This window comes from Chanos chanos, chromosome 2, assembly GCF_902362185.1.
Source record: "Chanos chanos chromosome 2, fChaCha1.1, whole genome shotgun sequence".
Classification (NCBI taxonomy): Eukaryota; Metazoa; Chordata; class Actinopteri; order Gonorynchiformes; family Chanidae; genus Chanos; species Chanos chanos.
The window spans coordinates 11525130-11543771 of NC_044496.1; the positions used below are offsets into that span (position 1 = coordinate 11525130).

At 40.1% G+C, this 18642-nt stretch overlaps 1 protein-coding gene across 1 annotated transcript in view; it reads right to left on the bottom strand.

The window, feature by feature from the left end:
* Window positions 1-6474: 6474 nt before the first annotated feature.
* Window positions 6475-18642, bottom strand: part of LOC115804505 (neural-cadherin) — a 158379-nt gene continuing 146211 nt past the window's right edge. Inside the window, exons 32-33 of the mRNA XM_030764986.1 lie at window positions 8531-8685; window positions 6475-7047 (exon numbers count right to left, since the gene is read on the bottom strand). Of these exons, the coding sequence (XP_030620846.1) occupies window positions 6475-7047; window positions 8531-8685 (728 nt within the window). The remainder of the gene's footprint in view (window positions 7048-8530; window positions 8686-18642) is intronic.

The following is an 18642-nucleotide window of genomic DNA, read 5'->3' on the forward strand; positions in this document are numbered from 1 at the left end:
GAGAGAGAAAAATATGAACATGAATGTATGAGAGAGAGAGTCAATCCCTGTGACTGTGTGTGTGTGTGTGTGTGTGTGTGCGTGTGCATGTGCGTGGGTGTGTGTGTATGTTTGTTCATGTGCATGAGAGCCTGTCTTTGACTGTGTCTGTGTGTGTGTATGCGTGCGGGTATATGTTTGTGTGGGTGCATTTGTTCGTGTGCATGAGAGCCTGCCTTTGACTGCGTGCTTTTTTGCGTGTGTGTGTGTGTGTGTGTGTGTGTGTGTGTGTGTGCGCGCGCATGTGTGTGTGTGTTCATGTGCACAGGAGCCTGCCTATGTGTGTATATATGCCTGTGTTGCTGAGGTCTGAGGTAACTGATTGTGGTCCTGACTGTACAGTTGGTAGGTGTCATGCATTCTGAAACAACTTGGGTTGTTCTTACAGAAGAAGAAAGGATGAGAGCATCACAACTAGAGCACTTTATTTATCTCTCCTTCTCCCTCCTCCGCTCTCAGTGTCTCACACACCCAAACACACGTGGTAAAAGCTGAGGGGAAGTCAGGACACACCACACTAACACCCTCCTCACTAAGGCAGGATCTGCTTCACACACGGACGGAAGTGAACAGCCTGTTTCTTTAATTGAAAACAGTGGGGGGGAAAGATTCAATAGGCAGTCATAGTTAGACACTGTCTCTCAACACCACTGCCCTGTCTTTAGTTAGTAAGGACATGTCCACAGGACACACTCTCTCTCTCTCTCTCTCTCTCTCTCTCTCTCTCTCTCACAGTCTCTATTTGTCATTCACATATACACCCCTTCACCCCATGAATAAAAATATTTCTTTGATTGAGCTGATTAAGTGTAATTCCCAAGGCCATCATGTGGTAATGACTATTGGTAAGTGGGTTTTTTTTTTTTTTAAACACATTTGCTGATCACTACTTGTGTGCAGCTCTGTCTGTGCTATCCTCTGATTTCCAAACTGTGCTGTGTTCTCATACACACACACACACACACACACACACACACAGAGTTGTGCTGCCTTTTGCTTCCCCCAACAGTGACCAATCACAGCTCTCACAGCTGGTCACGACCTGACTCAGAGTTCCATAAATGTAGTACTCAAGTTTCACAGTGCTGTGAAGATAATTGCTTATGTATTTTACTTTTATTAACAGTACAGTGGAACATTGGTGGTTGACAAATGCCTATGTCAAGGATATAACTATTAGAAATGTCTTGTTCTCCTTCTTCTGATAGAATGTGCAGTTATGATGTTTTAGGTTGTAAATATAGTTATTGTCCCTGTTTTGTGATTTCTGTAATTAGAGTGAATAAAGGTTTACATAGATGATTATGTGATCAGTCCACAAGAGAGATCTATTATGTTTCAGTCCTATTGTTTATGAAAGTTAATATTTACTAATGTTTTCTTGATCATAATTTTTAGATGTAGATGCTCCTTCAGGTGATGTGTTTTTTTTATTAAACTGATTGTAACTGCTTGTAGAGGAGAATGATTCAGGGTAAGGTCAAAGATTTAAGACTGTGGGGGAGGGGCTCCTGAGTGATGTGCCCATTTGAAGCACTGCCTCACAGAGGTGTTGTCTTAGGACTCACTCAGTGCCGCATTGGAGGACTTTTTGCCAAGAGTTGAAAGGAACGCGATTGGCTCTGTTCCTTTGTCCAGGTGTGTGCATCAGGGTTAGTACCATCTCTCTGCGACTCGCGTGTCTGTGTCGCTGCGGGGACAGGGAAGCGGAGAGAGAAAATAGATATGGTATGCTGTGTCATTTCTAAATGAACATCTTTAGAATGTGACAGTGCCTTGTCATTTCCTAATTAGGTATAATGTTTTTGGCTGTCCATTTTATAGGATTTAGCGCAAAATGGGCATAAAATTATAGAATTATTTTCTAATATATATACACACACACACACACACACACACACACACACACACATACATACATACATACATACATACATACATACATACACATATATATATATATATATATATATATATATATATATATATATATATGATTACATAAAACAGTGCACGCATATGGTGAGAAATTATTCTAAATGACAATTTTCGCTCATTTAGCCTTAAGCCTTCTTAACTGCATCAAAATCCCACTTTAATGTGTACATCATTTTATAACTGTAATGGGAGTGAGAATTTTTATCAGATGCAGTGAGAATTCCTCCACTGCAGGAGACCTATAATATTCATAGCATTTGGAAAGGAAAGGTTCACTAATATTTTTTTACCACCATGTTCTTACCTTAAAATAACGACAAATGGGAATTTGATGTGTTCCACGGGCTGTGATAGCTGAGTTTAAAGATTAATATTTTAAGACTCGTAGAACTGGGACGTCGTTCCTGGGTTATAAGGATGCAAACTCTCTCTGAAACTCGGTTATCACAGCCAGAGGAATTCATCAGATGTCCGCCTGTGAAGTTTCTTTTTTCCTTTTTTTTCTTTTTTTTTCTGTAAGGAAAAGAACATTTGCTAAATGCATCTTTTTAAATGGACCTTGTACTAGACCATCGTTACCTGTGTTGTTTAATGGATTTCATTAAGTCTGCTGGCCCTAATGGAAAATATTCGTACTGTTAACATGTTAAAGAATGTCTAGTTCAGTAAATAGACGGGCCAGCTGGTACTTTGCACTAATTTTATTTTACGTCTTAAATGCAGTTACCATGAATCAGTATTTGATGTATTGTGTGTGTGTGTGGGTTTTTTTTTTTTTCTTTTGAGTTTTATAATAAAAGCAAGTTTCTACATTGATTATTCTGTAGCTCCCTTAATCCTTTCTTTGCAATAAATCTTTTTATTAAAGCTCAAGGTAAGCTGATGCTATTGATAAAAAACGGCGATGAAGCTGTATGCAAGCAATATCTAACAGTTCACAAGAGGCTCTCACTCCAGAGATAAGATTACGACTTAAAACTAGGCTTTCCTTAAACGCTGACTCGTTTGTTCAGTAGAAGATTGCGTTCTGCTACTAAAAAAAACCAAACAAACAAACAAAATGCACTCCTTGATCAGAACACAAACTGGAAGTAGAGACATGCTCACATAACGTAACTGTATTCTTGTCAATTTTACTACCAAATGAATCAGAAACTTATGAAGAATCTTATGATGCCTTCAAGGCCTGCGATACGTTGTCTTAGCAATGGCCTCTCAAAAGCCAAAGATCTAAAAATGACAAAGTGCGAGAATTTGACAGGACTGTTCACGTGCCTCTGAATCTCAGTAGCACCCACGTTATCAATCATGAAGTTGTAAAATGTGATGGCTGAGCTCTACTGCTTGTCACCATTTTGTCTCTAGTGAGCTCTGCACTTGCTTTCAGCAGAGGACAGGAAGCCTTAAGATTTTCCTCTTCCTTTCTGCAGATTTTCCTTTTTCTTTATGTGCAAACTCTGAATAGAAATAGCATGGACCGGTGACCATCTTTAAAGCTTTTATTTAGTTGATGCTCTTTAAGCATTTTGCATTATGAGTCAGTTCGTTAATATTAAGACGTCCAGATGAATACAGGATTTATCTTGACTGGCATTTTTTTTTTTAATCTGGACTTGGCATTTGTCATGGAAATGACAAAGTATTATGTCATGTGACTTGCCAGCTGAATACTGATCTTTGCGTATCCGTTTCCACGAGAGACGATTTTCAACTGTCATCCATACATTGGCGCATACTGTCAAGAGATGAAACCGTAGGCGGTGACAGACGTAAAGAAGTTTATTCAAGAAATAAAAACAACAAAAAACAAATAGAAGCTTTAATACTGTCTCTATTCAGAAAGAAGACAATGCAAATTTAACAAGAAAAACTAGAAAAAAGAAAAAAAAGAGGAAAAGCACAAGCTCACCTTCAACAAAAGCAGATCCTTGAGTAAATTTTTGATATATAGAGTTCTTAAAAAAAAAAAAAAAAGAAAAAAAAATAGCTTTTGCTTGGTATGTACAAATGAGGTAACATGAAGTTTTTCATAATATGTAATATTACATACTCACACACAAATAGAGTTGGCCTTTTTTCAAAATGAAAGAAGAGTTATTCTCTGTCTGACATGAAAAGAAATCCACTGTATTCAAAGTAGAATACTTCATTTCCTGTCAGATGACAGCTACACTCATACACACTCATACTCTCTTTAATACAACAGCCTTTTCCAATCACATTATGAATCAAAAAAACTCCTGTCTCTTTGGACCTTTTTTTTATTTTTATGTCAATGACATAGTATGCATTGCACAGCTACCCACCTAACCTCATTTCCAAAACGTATTTTCTTATTTTATGTTGTCGCTGTCTTCAAAAAAGAAAAAAGAAAAAAAAAAAAAGGCTTTTTTTTTTTTTTTTTTTGAAAAACCAAAATACTACAGACGTCTTCTCCCTCAACTTCTCCCCCAACTCCCATAATCCTTTGCATCTCAGCGTGACAGGGAACGATCGGTTCACATTAGGATTAGAGCTCTGATGTCTTTTAGCTGACTCCCACCGTTTACAGAAGCTCTGTCACGCTCCACATGCATCTCTGCACAACAAAAATCACAGGCAAGAAGAGCTGGAATGAGAAGATGACAAAAAAAGAAGGGGTGGGGGGGGGGGGGGGGGGGGGGGTGCAGATGCTACCTCGAAATGCATAAAAAAAAAAAAAAAAAAAAACCCACAGGATTGGCCCTTTGAGGCCTCACAGAGGGAGTCAACATGACTTCTATTCATGCCATTTGTCGTACGGAAAGAGAGTCTTTCCACCTCTTCCTCACTCTATGTGCCCTTCCGCGTCTTCCACGCAATGCTATTAGACAGAGGGACATGGAGGGGTTTTGTGCAAGGCCAGATGGAAAGCTCTTTCTCTGTCTCTCTCTGTCACAGATTTGTGCAGACACACACACACACACACACACACGTTCCCTCGCCCTGCGATGTTCAGCTGAATGCTGTGGTTCATCACTTTTCTAGCTTAGGTGAGTAATGAGATTGGAAAATGCTCTTTTTAGTAGCTATTTTTGGTTTAGGAGAAGACCATGCTCCCTCTGTGTGGTAAAGTAAGCATGTTTTGTGTTAAAGGCATAATGCTTTCAGAGGAAAGCCAAATGGAGTGGCACCCTTTTTCACAACTTAAGCCGTTACCACTGGTGACGCCCCCATAAAGATTGATCCCCCCCCATTGCTAAGCAGTAATATGGTTCACCTTCACATAAACAGAAACACACATCGACACACGGGTATGTGTCCAGTCACTGTCATACAAACAAACGTACACACACACACTAACCATCTTGAAGTGTGTATCAGCTGCTCTTTGTGTGTACCTGTTGCTTCTGCACTTCTCGTCTCTCTGTTTAGATTGCTAATTACTGCTTGGTGTCTTTCTCTCTCTCTCTCTCTCTCTCTCTCTCTCCCTTTCTCTCTCTCCCTGTCTCCCTCTCTCTCTCTTTCTCTCTCTGTCTCACTCTCTCTCTGTCTCTGAGCTGACTGAAGTAGAGCAGAGAGATGACTATTGTCCTTTGGACAGCAAATCTGCTTTATCCTCTGAGAGCTACTCAGTCTAGGCCATTCTGATGTCTCTCTCTCTCTTTCCAATCAAATTTATATTCCCATAGAGTGTTCTCTTTAAGAATACACACTTTATATTCCCAAGGAGAGACCAAGAAAAGAGCTTCTCTGAATTGATTTACTTTACTATTTTAACTCATATTTCAGTCCTTTTTTTATTCTCTCCCTCTTTTCAATTCAGTCCACATGAGTACAGAGAGGACTGTCATGTAAGTCTGAAAAATCAACAGTAAAAGAAATACTGGGGGTTGGTCTGACAGATGCACATTACCAGTCATTTTGACAGCACAAGCAGAAAATTAATTTCGAAAACCAAGGCCACACAGGGTCTCACTCTCTTCCAGCTCTGACCATCAAGCACCTTTTTTTTTTTTCTTTTTTTTTCTTTTTCCTCATTTTTTTTTTTTTTTTTTAATTTGAACACTGACAGCATACTGACAAATAGAACAGTAGATCAGAAAAAAAGTCTAAGATCATAATTTCTCCATTGCAAATCACGGTTCTGAACATTTTCTGAATAAATTCACTGTAATACCGAGTGTCACTGTGGTAAAAGATCCTCAGTTTGTGCTCGCACATCCATGCGTGCGCTTGTGTGTGTGTGTGTGTGTGTGTGTGTGTGTGTGTGTGAGTGTGTGTGTGTGTGTGTGTTTGATTGATTGGCACATCCCATTGGTTGCTCGGTTCAAAAATGCCTCGTGATGTACCAGTGTAGCCTTGAGAGGCATCAGTTCCCCAGCAGGGCCACCTAGTGATGTAGAATCCCAGAGAAAGAGAGAGAAAAACAAACGCACAGGCCTTCTCTTTCTTTGCAGACGTCTCCATTCAGAATAGATTGAACTCGTTCCCCATCCTTTCTCCAAAAGTCTTTCAGTTGATGGGTGATCATCTCCCTCAGAGGTCGCTGGCCTCTGCTCTCTCATACAGTGCTTTGAGTTTCTCGAAACGTGGTCCCCACTCCTTTACCGATTCCTGCCCCCCGCCGTTTCCTCCCCTTTCTTCCTCCAGCCCTGAGGAGCTGAATGAGCTGAGAGACCCGGCCAACGATCCCCCACCTTCCGTGGAGAACACCTGGAGCGAGTCGAAGGGTGCCGTTTCGGGGTGCTGGTCTGCGTCTCGGATAATTTCGCAAAGATACCGTGCCAGGTCTTGACTGGAGAAGGATAGGCTTTTTCGGGCCAACTGGGACGCTCGGCTGGCACTTGGCCCGCTGCACTGGCCCGGTCCCGGGGTACGGGTGGGCGGCACATCCCTGCGAAGTGTGGCGGTGGTGCCTGAAGACATGGAGCTGGTGGTGGGGGTCCTGGTTAGAGGTTCGGGCTGGTGTGGGTGGTGCTGGTGTTGATGCTGGTGTTGCTGAGAGGCGAGAGGGTGGTGATGCTGGATGGCTCTTGAACGACTGTACTGGACAGACTGGGCTGGACTGGGCTGAAGAGACTTCTGGAGCTCAGCCATGTCATAAGCATTCTGGGAAAGAGAGAAAGTGAGGATGGAGAAAGAGAGAGAGAGAGAGAGAGAGAGAGAGAGAGAGAGAGAGAGAGAAAGAAGAGTGGAGAGGAGAGAGATAGAAACAATCTAAGCTGTATTCACAACAGTAATTATTTTTGAAACATATCCTGTGATGAATGGCTTCAGCTAAAAAATGATAATACTAAAGGGGGAAGAAACTGTGCAAAATAATCCTCTCTATATGTCTTCATTACACCACTTAAGACTCCCCAAACAACCAATGACAGAAATCCACATTTATTCTCCTAATACTAAACCCTGATTAGTTCTACAGACTGCATTTCTCATAGCACCTGAGAGCAGAGAGAGAGAGAGCGAGCGAGAGTGAGAGAGAGAGAGAGAGAGAGAGAGAGAGAGAGAGAGAGAGAGAGAAAAGCATTGGTAAAGAGGACAGGACATGATGGCTATGGTGCAGCCCTTTTTTATAGAACACGGCATAATCTCTTCAGCATTAATCCAATTCAGCCGAGACTGATTCCCCCGTTACTGTGGCAGCACTTTCCTCCAGAGAGAAAAGAAGGCCCTCCCTGGTGGGATAAGAAAGCGGGGGAGGAGATGAGAGAGAGAGAGAGAGAGAGAGAGAGAGCGAGAGAGAGAGAGACAGAGAGAGTGGTGTGGGTGACAGAGGAGTGGGTGTTGAACTGGGTAATTGATTAAGTGATGAAGGGAACATATGAAGGCGAATCAGATGATCAGGAACGGATCCCATAATCATATTACGGGATTTAAATATGAAGAATGCACGAGAGCAAAAAAAGGTAAACAGTGTAGCTAGGAGAACATAAAAGTCGAAATGTCAGTGGTATTACACATAAGGACTACAAACTTTTCCCTAATTTCTCATACAAGCTTTAAAGCTGGTTTCCTTTTTAAACGCATTGAGGAAAAACAACAGAATGAGTTTTGTCGTCGCTTTCTGCCTTTGGTAGAATGTCACGCTGGTAAAATGTCAAGAAGCTTGGGTGCCGGGAGACTTGCTTTGCCGTTTTACAGATTGTCATGGGCAAAGGGAGCTGACGGCGTAAAAGGTTACCATGGTAACCAGTTGGCACAAGCACGGGAGGCCGTCATGGTGACCTGAGGATCCTTTGGGTTTGTGTATGTCAGCTGGTGGAATTCAAGTTTCAAAGTATTTTTTTTTTTTTCTTTTGCTTCTACTAGTTTTGTTACCATGGTGAACTGAAGGTGGACAAACGTTAAGATGGCGTACGTTTAGACAGAATAGGTTCAAATCTAGCGGAAGAGTAAAAACTGCATCTTAAACAGGTTTTCTTAATTCCCTAGGGGAGGCCAGCCTTCAGAACGGTAAATTCTGTTCTACTATGTTCTCTATATTTGTATTTGCATCTAAAAAGCACTTCTAGAAACTTAAGTTTTCATTTGAGGATTTGTTTGAGTTTTTTTTTTTCTTTCTAGCAGTATGAGGGGATGTGGAAGTCACCTGGTCCTCTTCCCCTCCTCCCTCCTCATCATAGTTTAGGACGTTCTCTCTGATGTCTTCCCAGCCGTCGTGATGAGCAGAGACGTGGTACACACCCTCCTTCAGTCCCTTATAGCTCCGCCAACGTGTGTATAGGAAAATCCCCAACAGCAGCACTGCACACACACAAACATACACACACACAGAGAAATTCTCAGCATGGACATATAACACAAGGATATATCATTAACAAAAGGAAAAACATGGATGTGTGTGCATTTGTGGATCAGTGAGGATATACTATCGGCACACTAAGAAATGCACGCAGAGTTCACCTACCGACTGTCAGTTTGTAGACCCAGATTTGTGCAGGGAATTAATCAGTAGTGTTAGAGGAAGCCGTGGTCAGGACTACATGTGGGATATGCTTTAGTGCTGTCACTCAGATGAGTGGTGTCACTCAGCCGTGGATGAGACAGGAGGAGATACCAGAGCCAATTAGACTCTGCTCCATTCTAGCTCTCTCTGATGGTTTTGCCTCAAAACAACAGTATGTCAGCTAGCATCTCTCTCTCTCTCTTTCTCTCTCATTCTATCTATCTATTTATCTATCTGCCTTTTTCTGTCCTCCTCATCTAAGAAGAAAAAAAGAAAAAAGTCTGGCTGTAGTTAATCTGGCCACAGAAAATAGATAGACAGACAGACAGACAGACAGGTACTTTATTCGTTCTGAGGGAACTTTAAAATTGAACCAGGGTCATTATTTTTCATTTTTACCTTAACCATACAGCCATTGTATACTACACTATTACTAACCTCAAATCAGCTATGTATGGCTTCTTTTGAGTGGAACTAAAAGGCTAAAAGCTAAGCTGTCTTGGAGTCTGTTAAAAGGACTGTTCTCCCTTCAATAGGTAGAGTTGAAGTTCCCTCGGTGTTGAAGTGATGTGTCAGTGTGCCAGCTGGGCCGAGATGAGAGAGGCCTGCACCACGACGGTACAGACATTAACTCAATAAGCGCTCAGCTCTGTGTCAAGAAGTGCTCACACTATCAATCCTCGCTGGCATCAACACTGACCTTTAGACTACATTATCAAGCCATGCAGCTCTCCGCTTTCAGTCTGCCTCTAGCCCCCTATTCCTCCTCTCCCTCTGTCCATTCTTATTGTCCCTGGAGCTATTCATCACTCTCTCTCTCTCTCTCTCTCTCTCTCTCTGTATTTCGCCTTCTCTCCATCAGTTGTTCAGCCTAAGTGGTGATAGTGCTGTATTGGACAGTATCAGGACAATTACTGTTTGCTGTTCATCCTCATTTTATGACCTTAATACTCATTGGTATTGTAATGAACATACACAATGTTTTGAATGAGAATGGCAAGTTTGAGCTTTAAAAATCTTGTTCTGTCGACGCAGATCTGAGACGGTGTTAATCTTCCTCGGTGTTTTGCTGCACTGAAGTGAGGACTCTTAAGTCTGACCACGATGACCACAGCGACAGACAAGTCAGAAAAAATCACCCTACCTGCGAAAATCACTCAATTACCGTGTCAATGTTCAAACAAGTCAGCATACAGTGTGTGTGTGTGTGTGTGTGTGTGTGTCCAACTGAAAGCAGAGCAACAGAACAAAAATCTATTCCTCTCCTCACAAACGCAATCTCTCAATTTGCTGGCACTTGTATCGAACAGAAATACACATCAAATATCTACTCCTCTTTATACATTTGTCACACTCAGTTGGAGCCAAAGGAATGCACACACCAAAGCTAAAAAGCCATTTTTAGCTCACTTTGCTCACTTAAACACAGAAAACCAGAGGCTTTGAACCACACTGAAAGACAAACTGAGAGACTCGGCATTGGTTATGACACTTCATTTCATAAAAGAGGTTCTCCAAAAAGCATAGGGTTGTTTTTCCTTTTTTTTTTTTTTACATATATAGGGGTTTTTTTTAGCCTTTAGATGTGTCTGTGTTCTAAGTAAAACTGGACTTTCATGTTTCTAACATGTTTCATGATTCTTCATAGTAGTTATAAATAAAATGAAGGGCAACTTTCTTTGAAGCCCCTCCACAGTTTGAAAGAACTTTTGTATCTTTTTAGGCAAAACTTGATGAAAGTGAAAATGATGACTGAGAGTTGTACGGGTCTAATGAAGCTGTTTGTTAAGATGCTCCATCTAATAGGGCACGTGAGGAAACAATGAAGCCTCTGAGACAGAGGTCCATCTGCTTGATACTACAATCTCATTATCATTATTATTATTATCTAGAACAATGTCCTGGTGAACATATTCATTTATCTCTTGGCCTGGAAGGTCATCCATGCTTTTATTTCATCTAGTTTAGATGACTGCAATTCTTTGTACCCAGGGGGTTAAGCCCCCAAAAAAAACTATCTCACGCCTTCAGTTGGTACAAAATGCAGCTGCTAGACTTTTAGCAAATACTAGGAGACAAGATCACATCAGCCCTGTTTTAGCCTCTCTTCACTGGTTAGCCGTCGGTTTCAGAATTGATTTTAAGATCATTTTTAAAGCACTTCATGCTTTAGCTCCGAGCTACATTGCTGAATCGCTGCTCCCCTACGAGCCACTTCGCAGCCTCAGATCTGCGGGCAGGGTTCTGCTGGCTGTTCCTAAGTCCCCGCTCAAGACCAGAGGTGACCGGGCTTTTGCTGTCAGGGTCCCGCAGCCATGGAACTCCCTGCCTGAGAGTCTGAGGCTTGCAGGATCAGTAACATCTTTTAAATCCCTTCTGAAAACGTATCTTTTTTTTTTTAAGAAAGCCTTTCATTAACTTTAGCACACTTTTATTTCTAACATGTCTTACTTGTTACTTTATTATCACTGCTGTTGTCTTTTTCCATTCTATTTCTGTATTATTTATTTTCAACATGTCCTACCTCTTATTATCACCGTTGTTGTCTTTTTCCATTCTATTTCTGTATTATTTATTTTCAACATGTCCTACCTTTTATTATCACTCTTGTCATATTGGTCCTCCATTTTACTTTTTATTTGTTTAATTGGCCTGATTTTATTTGCATCAGTCTTGAAAAGTCTTATTCCTTTTAAAGCACTTTGTAACTTTGTTTTGAAAAGTGATGTACTGTATAAATGAAGTTTATTATTATTATTATTATTATTATTATTATTTTTATTATTATTATTATACTAAGAGATGGAGACATTCACATCTCTAAAATCTCTATACAATATTGCTGAAATTTACCCAGTTCTGCATAAGAATCGTAAATGGATCTAGTTATTAAACATAAATTATTGTGCATTTGAGTATTTCAAGGTGACTGTCAAATGAATCACTGTGACCTAAAAAGAAATCGTTTCATTTTCTGTAACCGTTCATTTAAAAATTAAAATTTCTCTTAATGCATTTTATGCAGCTCCCATGAAATCTGTCACAGTACTAGAGCAGATGTATCTTGCCTTACTGTTATTTCAACGTCTGGATAAAAAAAGTTGGGTTTTCTCTGAAAACTCCAGAGCTGCATAATTTACCACGCATACACGTTGTTCTGTTTTGTGGATGCGGGTAGCATAAGCTTGTATACGAGTCCCATGTTCTCTAAAAACTCGAGCGTTGCATAATTCACCAAGTCTAGAGTATAAATGTACTTGTTGTTGTGTTTCGTAGATGTGGGTTGTGTAGCTAGTATCTGAGTGGAATGTTCAGAATCTTGTTGTTCATCTTCATGAAAATGATTTTTTTTCCCCTCTCAGCCTCACTTTCCAAAGTGTGGAGAACTGATCGTGTAACCTAAGGGCAGACCCAGAATGACTCTCCCAGATCCACACAACACTCACTGGGCAGTTCTCTCTCCCATAGCAACCACACAGAGCTAACACAGTGTTATGAGGAGAACTGAATACAGATTCCACTAAAATCTCAAATGGACCTGCAAAGCAAACGAGATGACAAACATGTTCAGCATACCAACACACACACACACACACACACACACACACACACACACACACACACGCACACACACACACACGCACACACACACACACGCACACACACACACACACACACTCACGCAAATGCAATATGCCAGAATAGAGTTACAATTTAAAAAACAAGTTTATATGTCAAAATAACCAAGGGGATATGATGTGGGTTTTAAAAAGACTCTATACAGATTTCATCTAAAAACAATTACATTTAAAGTATTCATGGAATATACTTATCGTATATCATGCGGATTCTCGGGGGATGGAAGCTAACAATACCCATTGTGTTCACAAACATTTGAAATGATTTATGAACTTATTAGGATGCAATTTAAAATTCTTTACAGAAATAGAAATGGTCTTTTTTAATGAGTTCTGACCCACTACGAACTTGTATAATAATAATTTTTGGTAGCGCAAATGTGAACTGAGGTTACTATTTCAGCACAGGTTTTTTTCCAAGATTCCCAGAATGCGGAAGGATTTACAGAACTGCAAATATGCATGTCTATTTCCATACATTCAAGTAACTGTACACGTTTTTCTATGACCTTCGTATGCATTCTACGAGCTTTTTAAACATCCACAACATTCACAAACATTAAGAGAACATTATTTGAAGATCAACATATTTATTCAATGTTTTCATCAGATAGTTTTGAGACATTGTTAAAACACTCCTGTTATAAATACTGATATTCATTTCATAAGAATTAATTAAATGAATTTCATAAGAATGCACTCCATTGCTTGGACATTTCCTGTCCATTGGGTATCTTCAGAAAGATGCGCACTCCTATACAAAACAATACCTGTCAAACTTTTCCTCATCTGTTATCTGACTTTAGGACTCTTGGAACCTGTCTCTATCTTTTTATAAGGTTTCATTTTTCATATTTTCTCTCTCCTCGTCTAATATATCTTTAAAGTTCTCCCATTTGTTCTGTTTTGATTCTCAACATTACGTCTCTCTGTTGCTATCTTTCACTCTCCTTTCTCTCTCACTCCCAACCTCTCTCTTTTCATATTCCTCTATTTCTCTCTCTCTCTCTCTCTCTCTCTCTCTCTCTCTCTCTCTCTCTCTCTCCCCCTTCCCTCTCTTGTTCATTCAGTCTTATCTGTAGAACACTGTCCAGAAAGCAGCAGTCTGTGTCTCTTGGTAAAATCATCCAGCAGCAGCTCCACTGATAACTTTAAAGGCCCAATCAGGTGACACCTCTGACATTTACCACAGTCCCAACCCTACCTAATCTCCTCCAAAGTAGGAGAACAAGCGCTATTGCCTGTCTTTTCTCTCTCTCTCTCTCTCTCTCTCTCTCTCGCTCTCTCAGTCTTTCTCTCTCTCTCTCTCTCTATCTTTAAAAGTTCAGTGCTGCTTAGTGTCCGTAATAGTCTTCAGACATTAGAAAGAACGAGAGTAAATCCATCAGAACCGCTGGGGATATGTAATATACAGAGCTGGAACTTTGTGTGTGTGTGTGTTTTTATGCTAATAAATGCAATTACAGATAGAGAAGAATGGTCACACACACTGATCTGTTTACACACGCACTAATCTCAACGTGCTTACACAATAGCCACAGTAATGTATATTCCACAACGCCGCACGGAGTCTTGTCACTCTTTTTGGGTTTTTTTTTTTATAACGTCTGAAACTCAACTGGTTAAATATGCTGCCTAAGCTTTACTGGCAACAGATCGCTCTCCAGTCACAAGCGGTGAGAGACAACCTTTCAAAAATTTCAAATGTTACCATCCCTTTACCCTATTCCCAGGCTGCTCCTTTAATGAAAGAGAGTTCACAGACACTCAATCGTGCTTGTTGGGCCCCCGCGGTAACCCTAGAGCTAAACGTGTCTGTCTCATTACTAAAGACCTCCCTTCGCTCTGTGTGCGGTGGTCTCCAGATGATGAGTCAGACAAAAGTTCTCATCATCCTATCCAATGTACGCTGGCATTTAAAACGTTCAATCTGAGGACTATAGAGGAAGTCCTTGTGAACGTACTGTGAACCTTTGACACCAAATATTACTCAAATGTACATTACAGATACACTGGATCTTATCCTAAAGAAAATAGTGAACAGAACACAAGTTTAAGAAAGAGAAGGGACAAAGAAAGCATTAAATTATGACTTTAAGCCACTCTGCTTCTTGATCCATCCTGAAATGCGGTTTTAGTGGCTTCATCTTCTATACATTAAGCACGTTACACACATCCTATTCAGTTTACTCTACTTATATTAAACATCGAATACAAAAACAATTTAAATGAAACATCAAATTCGTTTTCAAGTGAAGAGCCCTGGATCAGTGAGCTGTCACGACTACCATACAATCAAAGTTCTGCTTTTCACATCTCTACACATCCTGTTTTCTGCCAGCAGTAACAAAGCGAATAGCAATGATCCGTCTTCATGGGCAATTATGAAAATAAATTGATATTTACAAAAAGAACCCCAAACAAACAGCAGTGCAGATGGAAAATGATGGAAAACAGCAAAATGAGAAAGGGAAAATTAAACAAAGCAAAAGAAGGAAAAAAAAAGAGAGAGAGAGAGAGAGAGAGAGAGAGAGAGAGAGAGAGAGAGGAGACGATATTTAGTGATTGTTTTATTTTTCATCTCTTTCATTTCTCTGTGAAAAGGCACAGCAAGTGTTCCTTATGCGTTTACAAATAATGTGATTGGAGTAAGAGAAACGTCTGTTATTTAATGAGTTTAAGCCTCACTTTAAACAGATTCCATCCCAGGACTCACACAAGATAATATACTTATAGTCTAAGGAGTATATATTCCCTTTATTTTACACACAAACACACACACACACACACACACAAACACACACACAGGGAACCTATTTCAGGAAAACATGGGGGGAAAAAATGGAAAGAGAAGTGAGGAGAAATGGAAGGCGAGTGGAGAGTATTAAGTTACTATAACGTAGCACTGCAATATAGTCATAGGTCAAAGGTACAAAAACAGTATCGCCGCTGACACAGTTTCATCTGTTCTTTTCTTAACAGACTACAGTCTTATCATGAAAAAAAAAAAAACCCACAGTTCATTTTCTATACTTTGGACAATGAAAGTCTTACTGACTGGGCCTTCTGTTCTCAGAGCTGGATAATATTTCCACCATTTATCGATATATTACATTTGATATCTGTGCTCTGGTATTTTCAGAGGTAATAGGATATACTGGCTGATGCGATGTCAAGACATTAGTGCACTACATCATTTATTGATACTCTGATGTGTGATGTCCATCACAAGGAGCGTGCTAAAATCTTGTGTTTGGTTGTGTTTAATTTGCAGGAGTAATGTGTGTATCTGTTTTATATCTGTGTCTAAATGTATTTGTATATTTGAGGGTGTGTATGTGTTCTGTTTGTGGTTCATATGCAGTTGTAACAGAATCTGTTTTTGACTTGTGAATAATGGCTCAGATATTAGGCTGTAGTTGGCAAAAGAGCCAGGAGTATAAAGATGCCATCTCTGAAAACCATCACAAACCTTGAACTATGGGTTGTCATGGAAAATGTCAACTACACACATACAGACACACAGACACACACACACACACACACACAGCTTGTAGAGTAAGGCTTTACAAGCCCACTGAGGACTTCACACTGAGTCTAACTGTCACACTCACACTGTGTGCCATAAACACTGAGTGGATTCTGATCATAAAAATGAGTCTCACCAAACTCAGTATGTCCCTGAGAACAACACACCACTGAGGGAGACATAGATGTACTTTCATACATAAGCCACACTGATTACTGTCTCCCTCCCTCTCTCTCTTTTGCTCACTCTGTGTATGTGTGAGCGTGTGCATTCAGTGTGATTCCAGAATACCCATGGGTAGAAAATATAATCAGTATATTATTAATCATAATAAATAATATGTGCATGAAAAAGCTATTTTTTTTTAATTCTTTATATATGTGTAGAACGTGTAGTTCTGTTTACAACGAATACAAATGTTCATCTTTCTGTGATTTTTCATGCACACTAGAGGAGGATAAAGACTATTTCATGGTACTGCATGATTTCTGACTCTCCCCTCTTCTACTCTCCAGCTCTTAGTTTATCACACCTATGGTCTGCGCAGCTGTAAATCCCTGTCGAATCTGCCCCCTCTTATCACACCTCTAATCCGCCCAGAATGCCCCAGGGTGGGAGGAGACGACAGCCTGAAGCAAAGTGGCAGCGCACCGGAGAGGAAAACAGACTCCCGCTGTTTTTTTCTTTTTTTTTTGTTTGTTTTGGTTTTTGTTATTTTCTCAGAGAGAGAGAGAGAGAGAGAGAGAGAGAGAGAGAGAGAGAGAGAGAGAGCAAAACAGTACTTACTGTCCAAACAGATGGTTTTACAGAGTTACTCTTGCCATCTCTCTCTCTCTCACCTCTATCCATCGCTCTACTCTCTCTCTCTCTCTCTCTCTCTCTGTCTTTCACACACGCACACACACACGCACACACGGCACTTCTGCAGTTGACACCTGTGTCAACACCTTGTGTATCACTCCTGGGAAACAGAGATCGGAAATGAACCCATAGACAAAGCACATGGACATATGCTTTACTGTTTGATTTTAACAGATAAAAATACCAAAGCTTTTGAAAACAACAAAGAAACATGACTTACCTTATGTACCCTACTCAAGGACTCTAAACTACATACTTCTAGGACAAAATGAAAAGAGTATAGCACATTCCTCCACTCTCTAAAACCATGTTTATCCCACCCAAAGCAACATTCAGCCCCCCTCCCCAATACAGATAAGAAGCTTATGAATTTTTCCTGGTTTTTTTTTTTTCAGGGTCATACAAGAGAAGGACAGAGAGAAAAAAAGAGACGGGAGTACTCAGTTTGTTTTTTTTGTTTTTTTCTCTCCAGCTGAGGTGGAGGAGTCAAGGTCCAAGGCGAGGAGGTGTAGGGTTTGGAACGTGGCGCTAAAACCCATTAACTGGCCAGAAAAGAAGAACCTCTTCAGAAACTCTGGGCTTACTTTTGTGTTGCCCAATATCAACAGAGATGAAGAGAGTGAGAGACGGAAAGAGAGAGAGAGAGAGATAGAGAGAGAGAGAGAGAGCGAGAGAGAGAGAGAGAGAGAGACGGGCGGGGGGCTTTTTGCTTTCTCCTAACTCTTTCTTTTGCCTCCTGGATTTGCTCAAAACAAACCAAGTGAGAAAGCAGAAAAAAAAAAAAGCCAAGCACACTTTTACGCTTTCTTTTGGAGGGGCGTTGGAACCGATTGAAATTCCATCTCAAACTCTGGAGCATTGATCTCAATTTCTTAGCCAGTCTGTGTAAACAGCGCATTGAGTGCCTACAAATCAACTAATTAACACTTTAGAAAAGAAGCAAGTCCTGAGGACGATCAAGGTCGTGTCGATTTGAACATGAACTTAAATCTGTGAGATGAAAACTTGAATAAATAAATAAAAGAGATTATCTGTTTCCTTTTTGGCCCTGCCAAGGTATCAATTCTCAATGAGGTTGGAAGAATGTCAGGCATTAATTAACTCGACATGGATGCAAAAAAAAAATAAATTCCTTATTTTAATCAGTAATGTTCAGTTTTGAAGGATACTGTGGAATGTGTCTAACAGGGGTGCTTTTAAAGCCATAATGCATTAATGTCTAACAGGGGTGCTTTTAAAGCCATAATGCATTAATCTAAAGTGAGATGGAATTTGAAATTGAATTTAAAAAGTCTGTTGGCTGTATGATGAGGCCTGGACAATGAGAGACCTTGATATGCATGTGAGACTCACATAGGGACATTCTCTCTACATTAAAAAAAAGGCCTCCACATTAGACACACACACAAACACACACACACACACACTCACAAATCACTATATACATAGTAGTAAATATACACTGTATGTGTGAATATCTGCGTCTGTGCTGTGTGTTATGTGACATTAAATTACATGAAGTAATAAAAAGTACGAACTAGTACAAAGACTGATGTGACAGAGACAAACAAAGGATTCCAGACAAAATGATTTGAAAAAAAAAATCTATGGAATAACTTCTCTTTTGTGAGGAGAAATGACAAGACAAAGACACAAACACAAAAATTGAAAAAAAAAGAGAGAGAGAGAGAGAGAGAGAGAGACAGAGAAAGAGAGAGAGATAGACA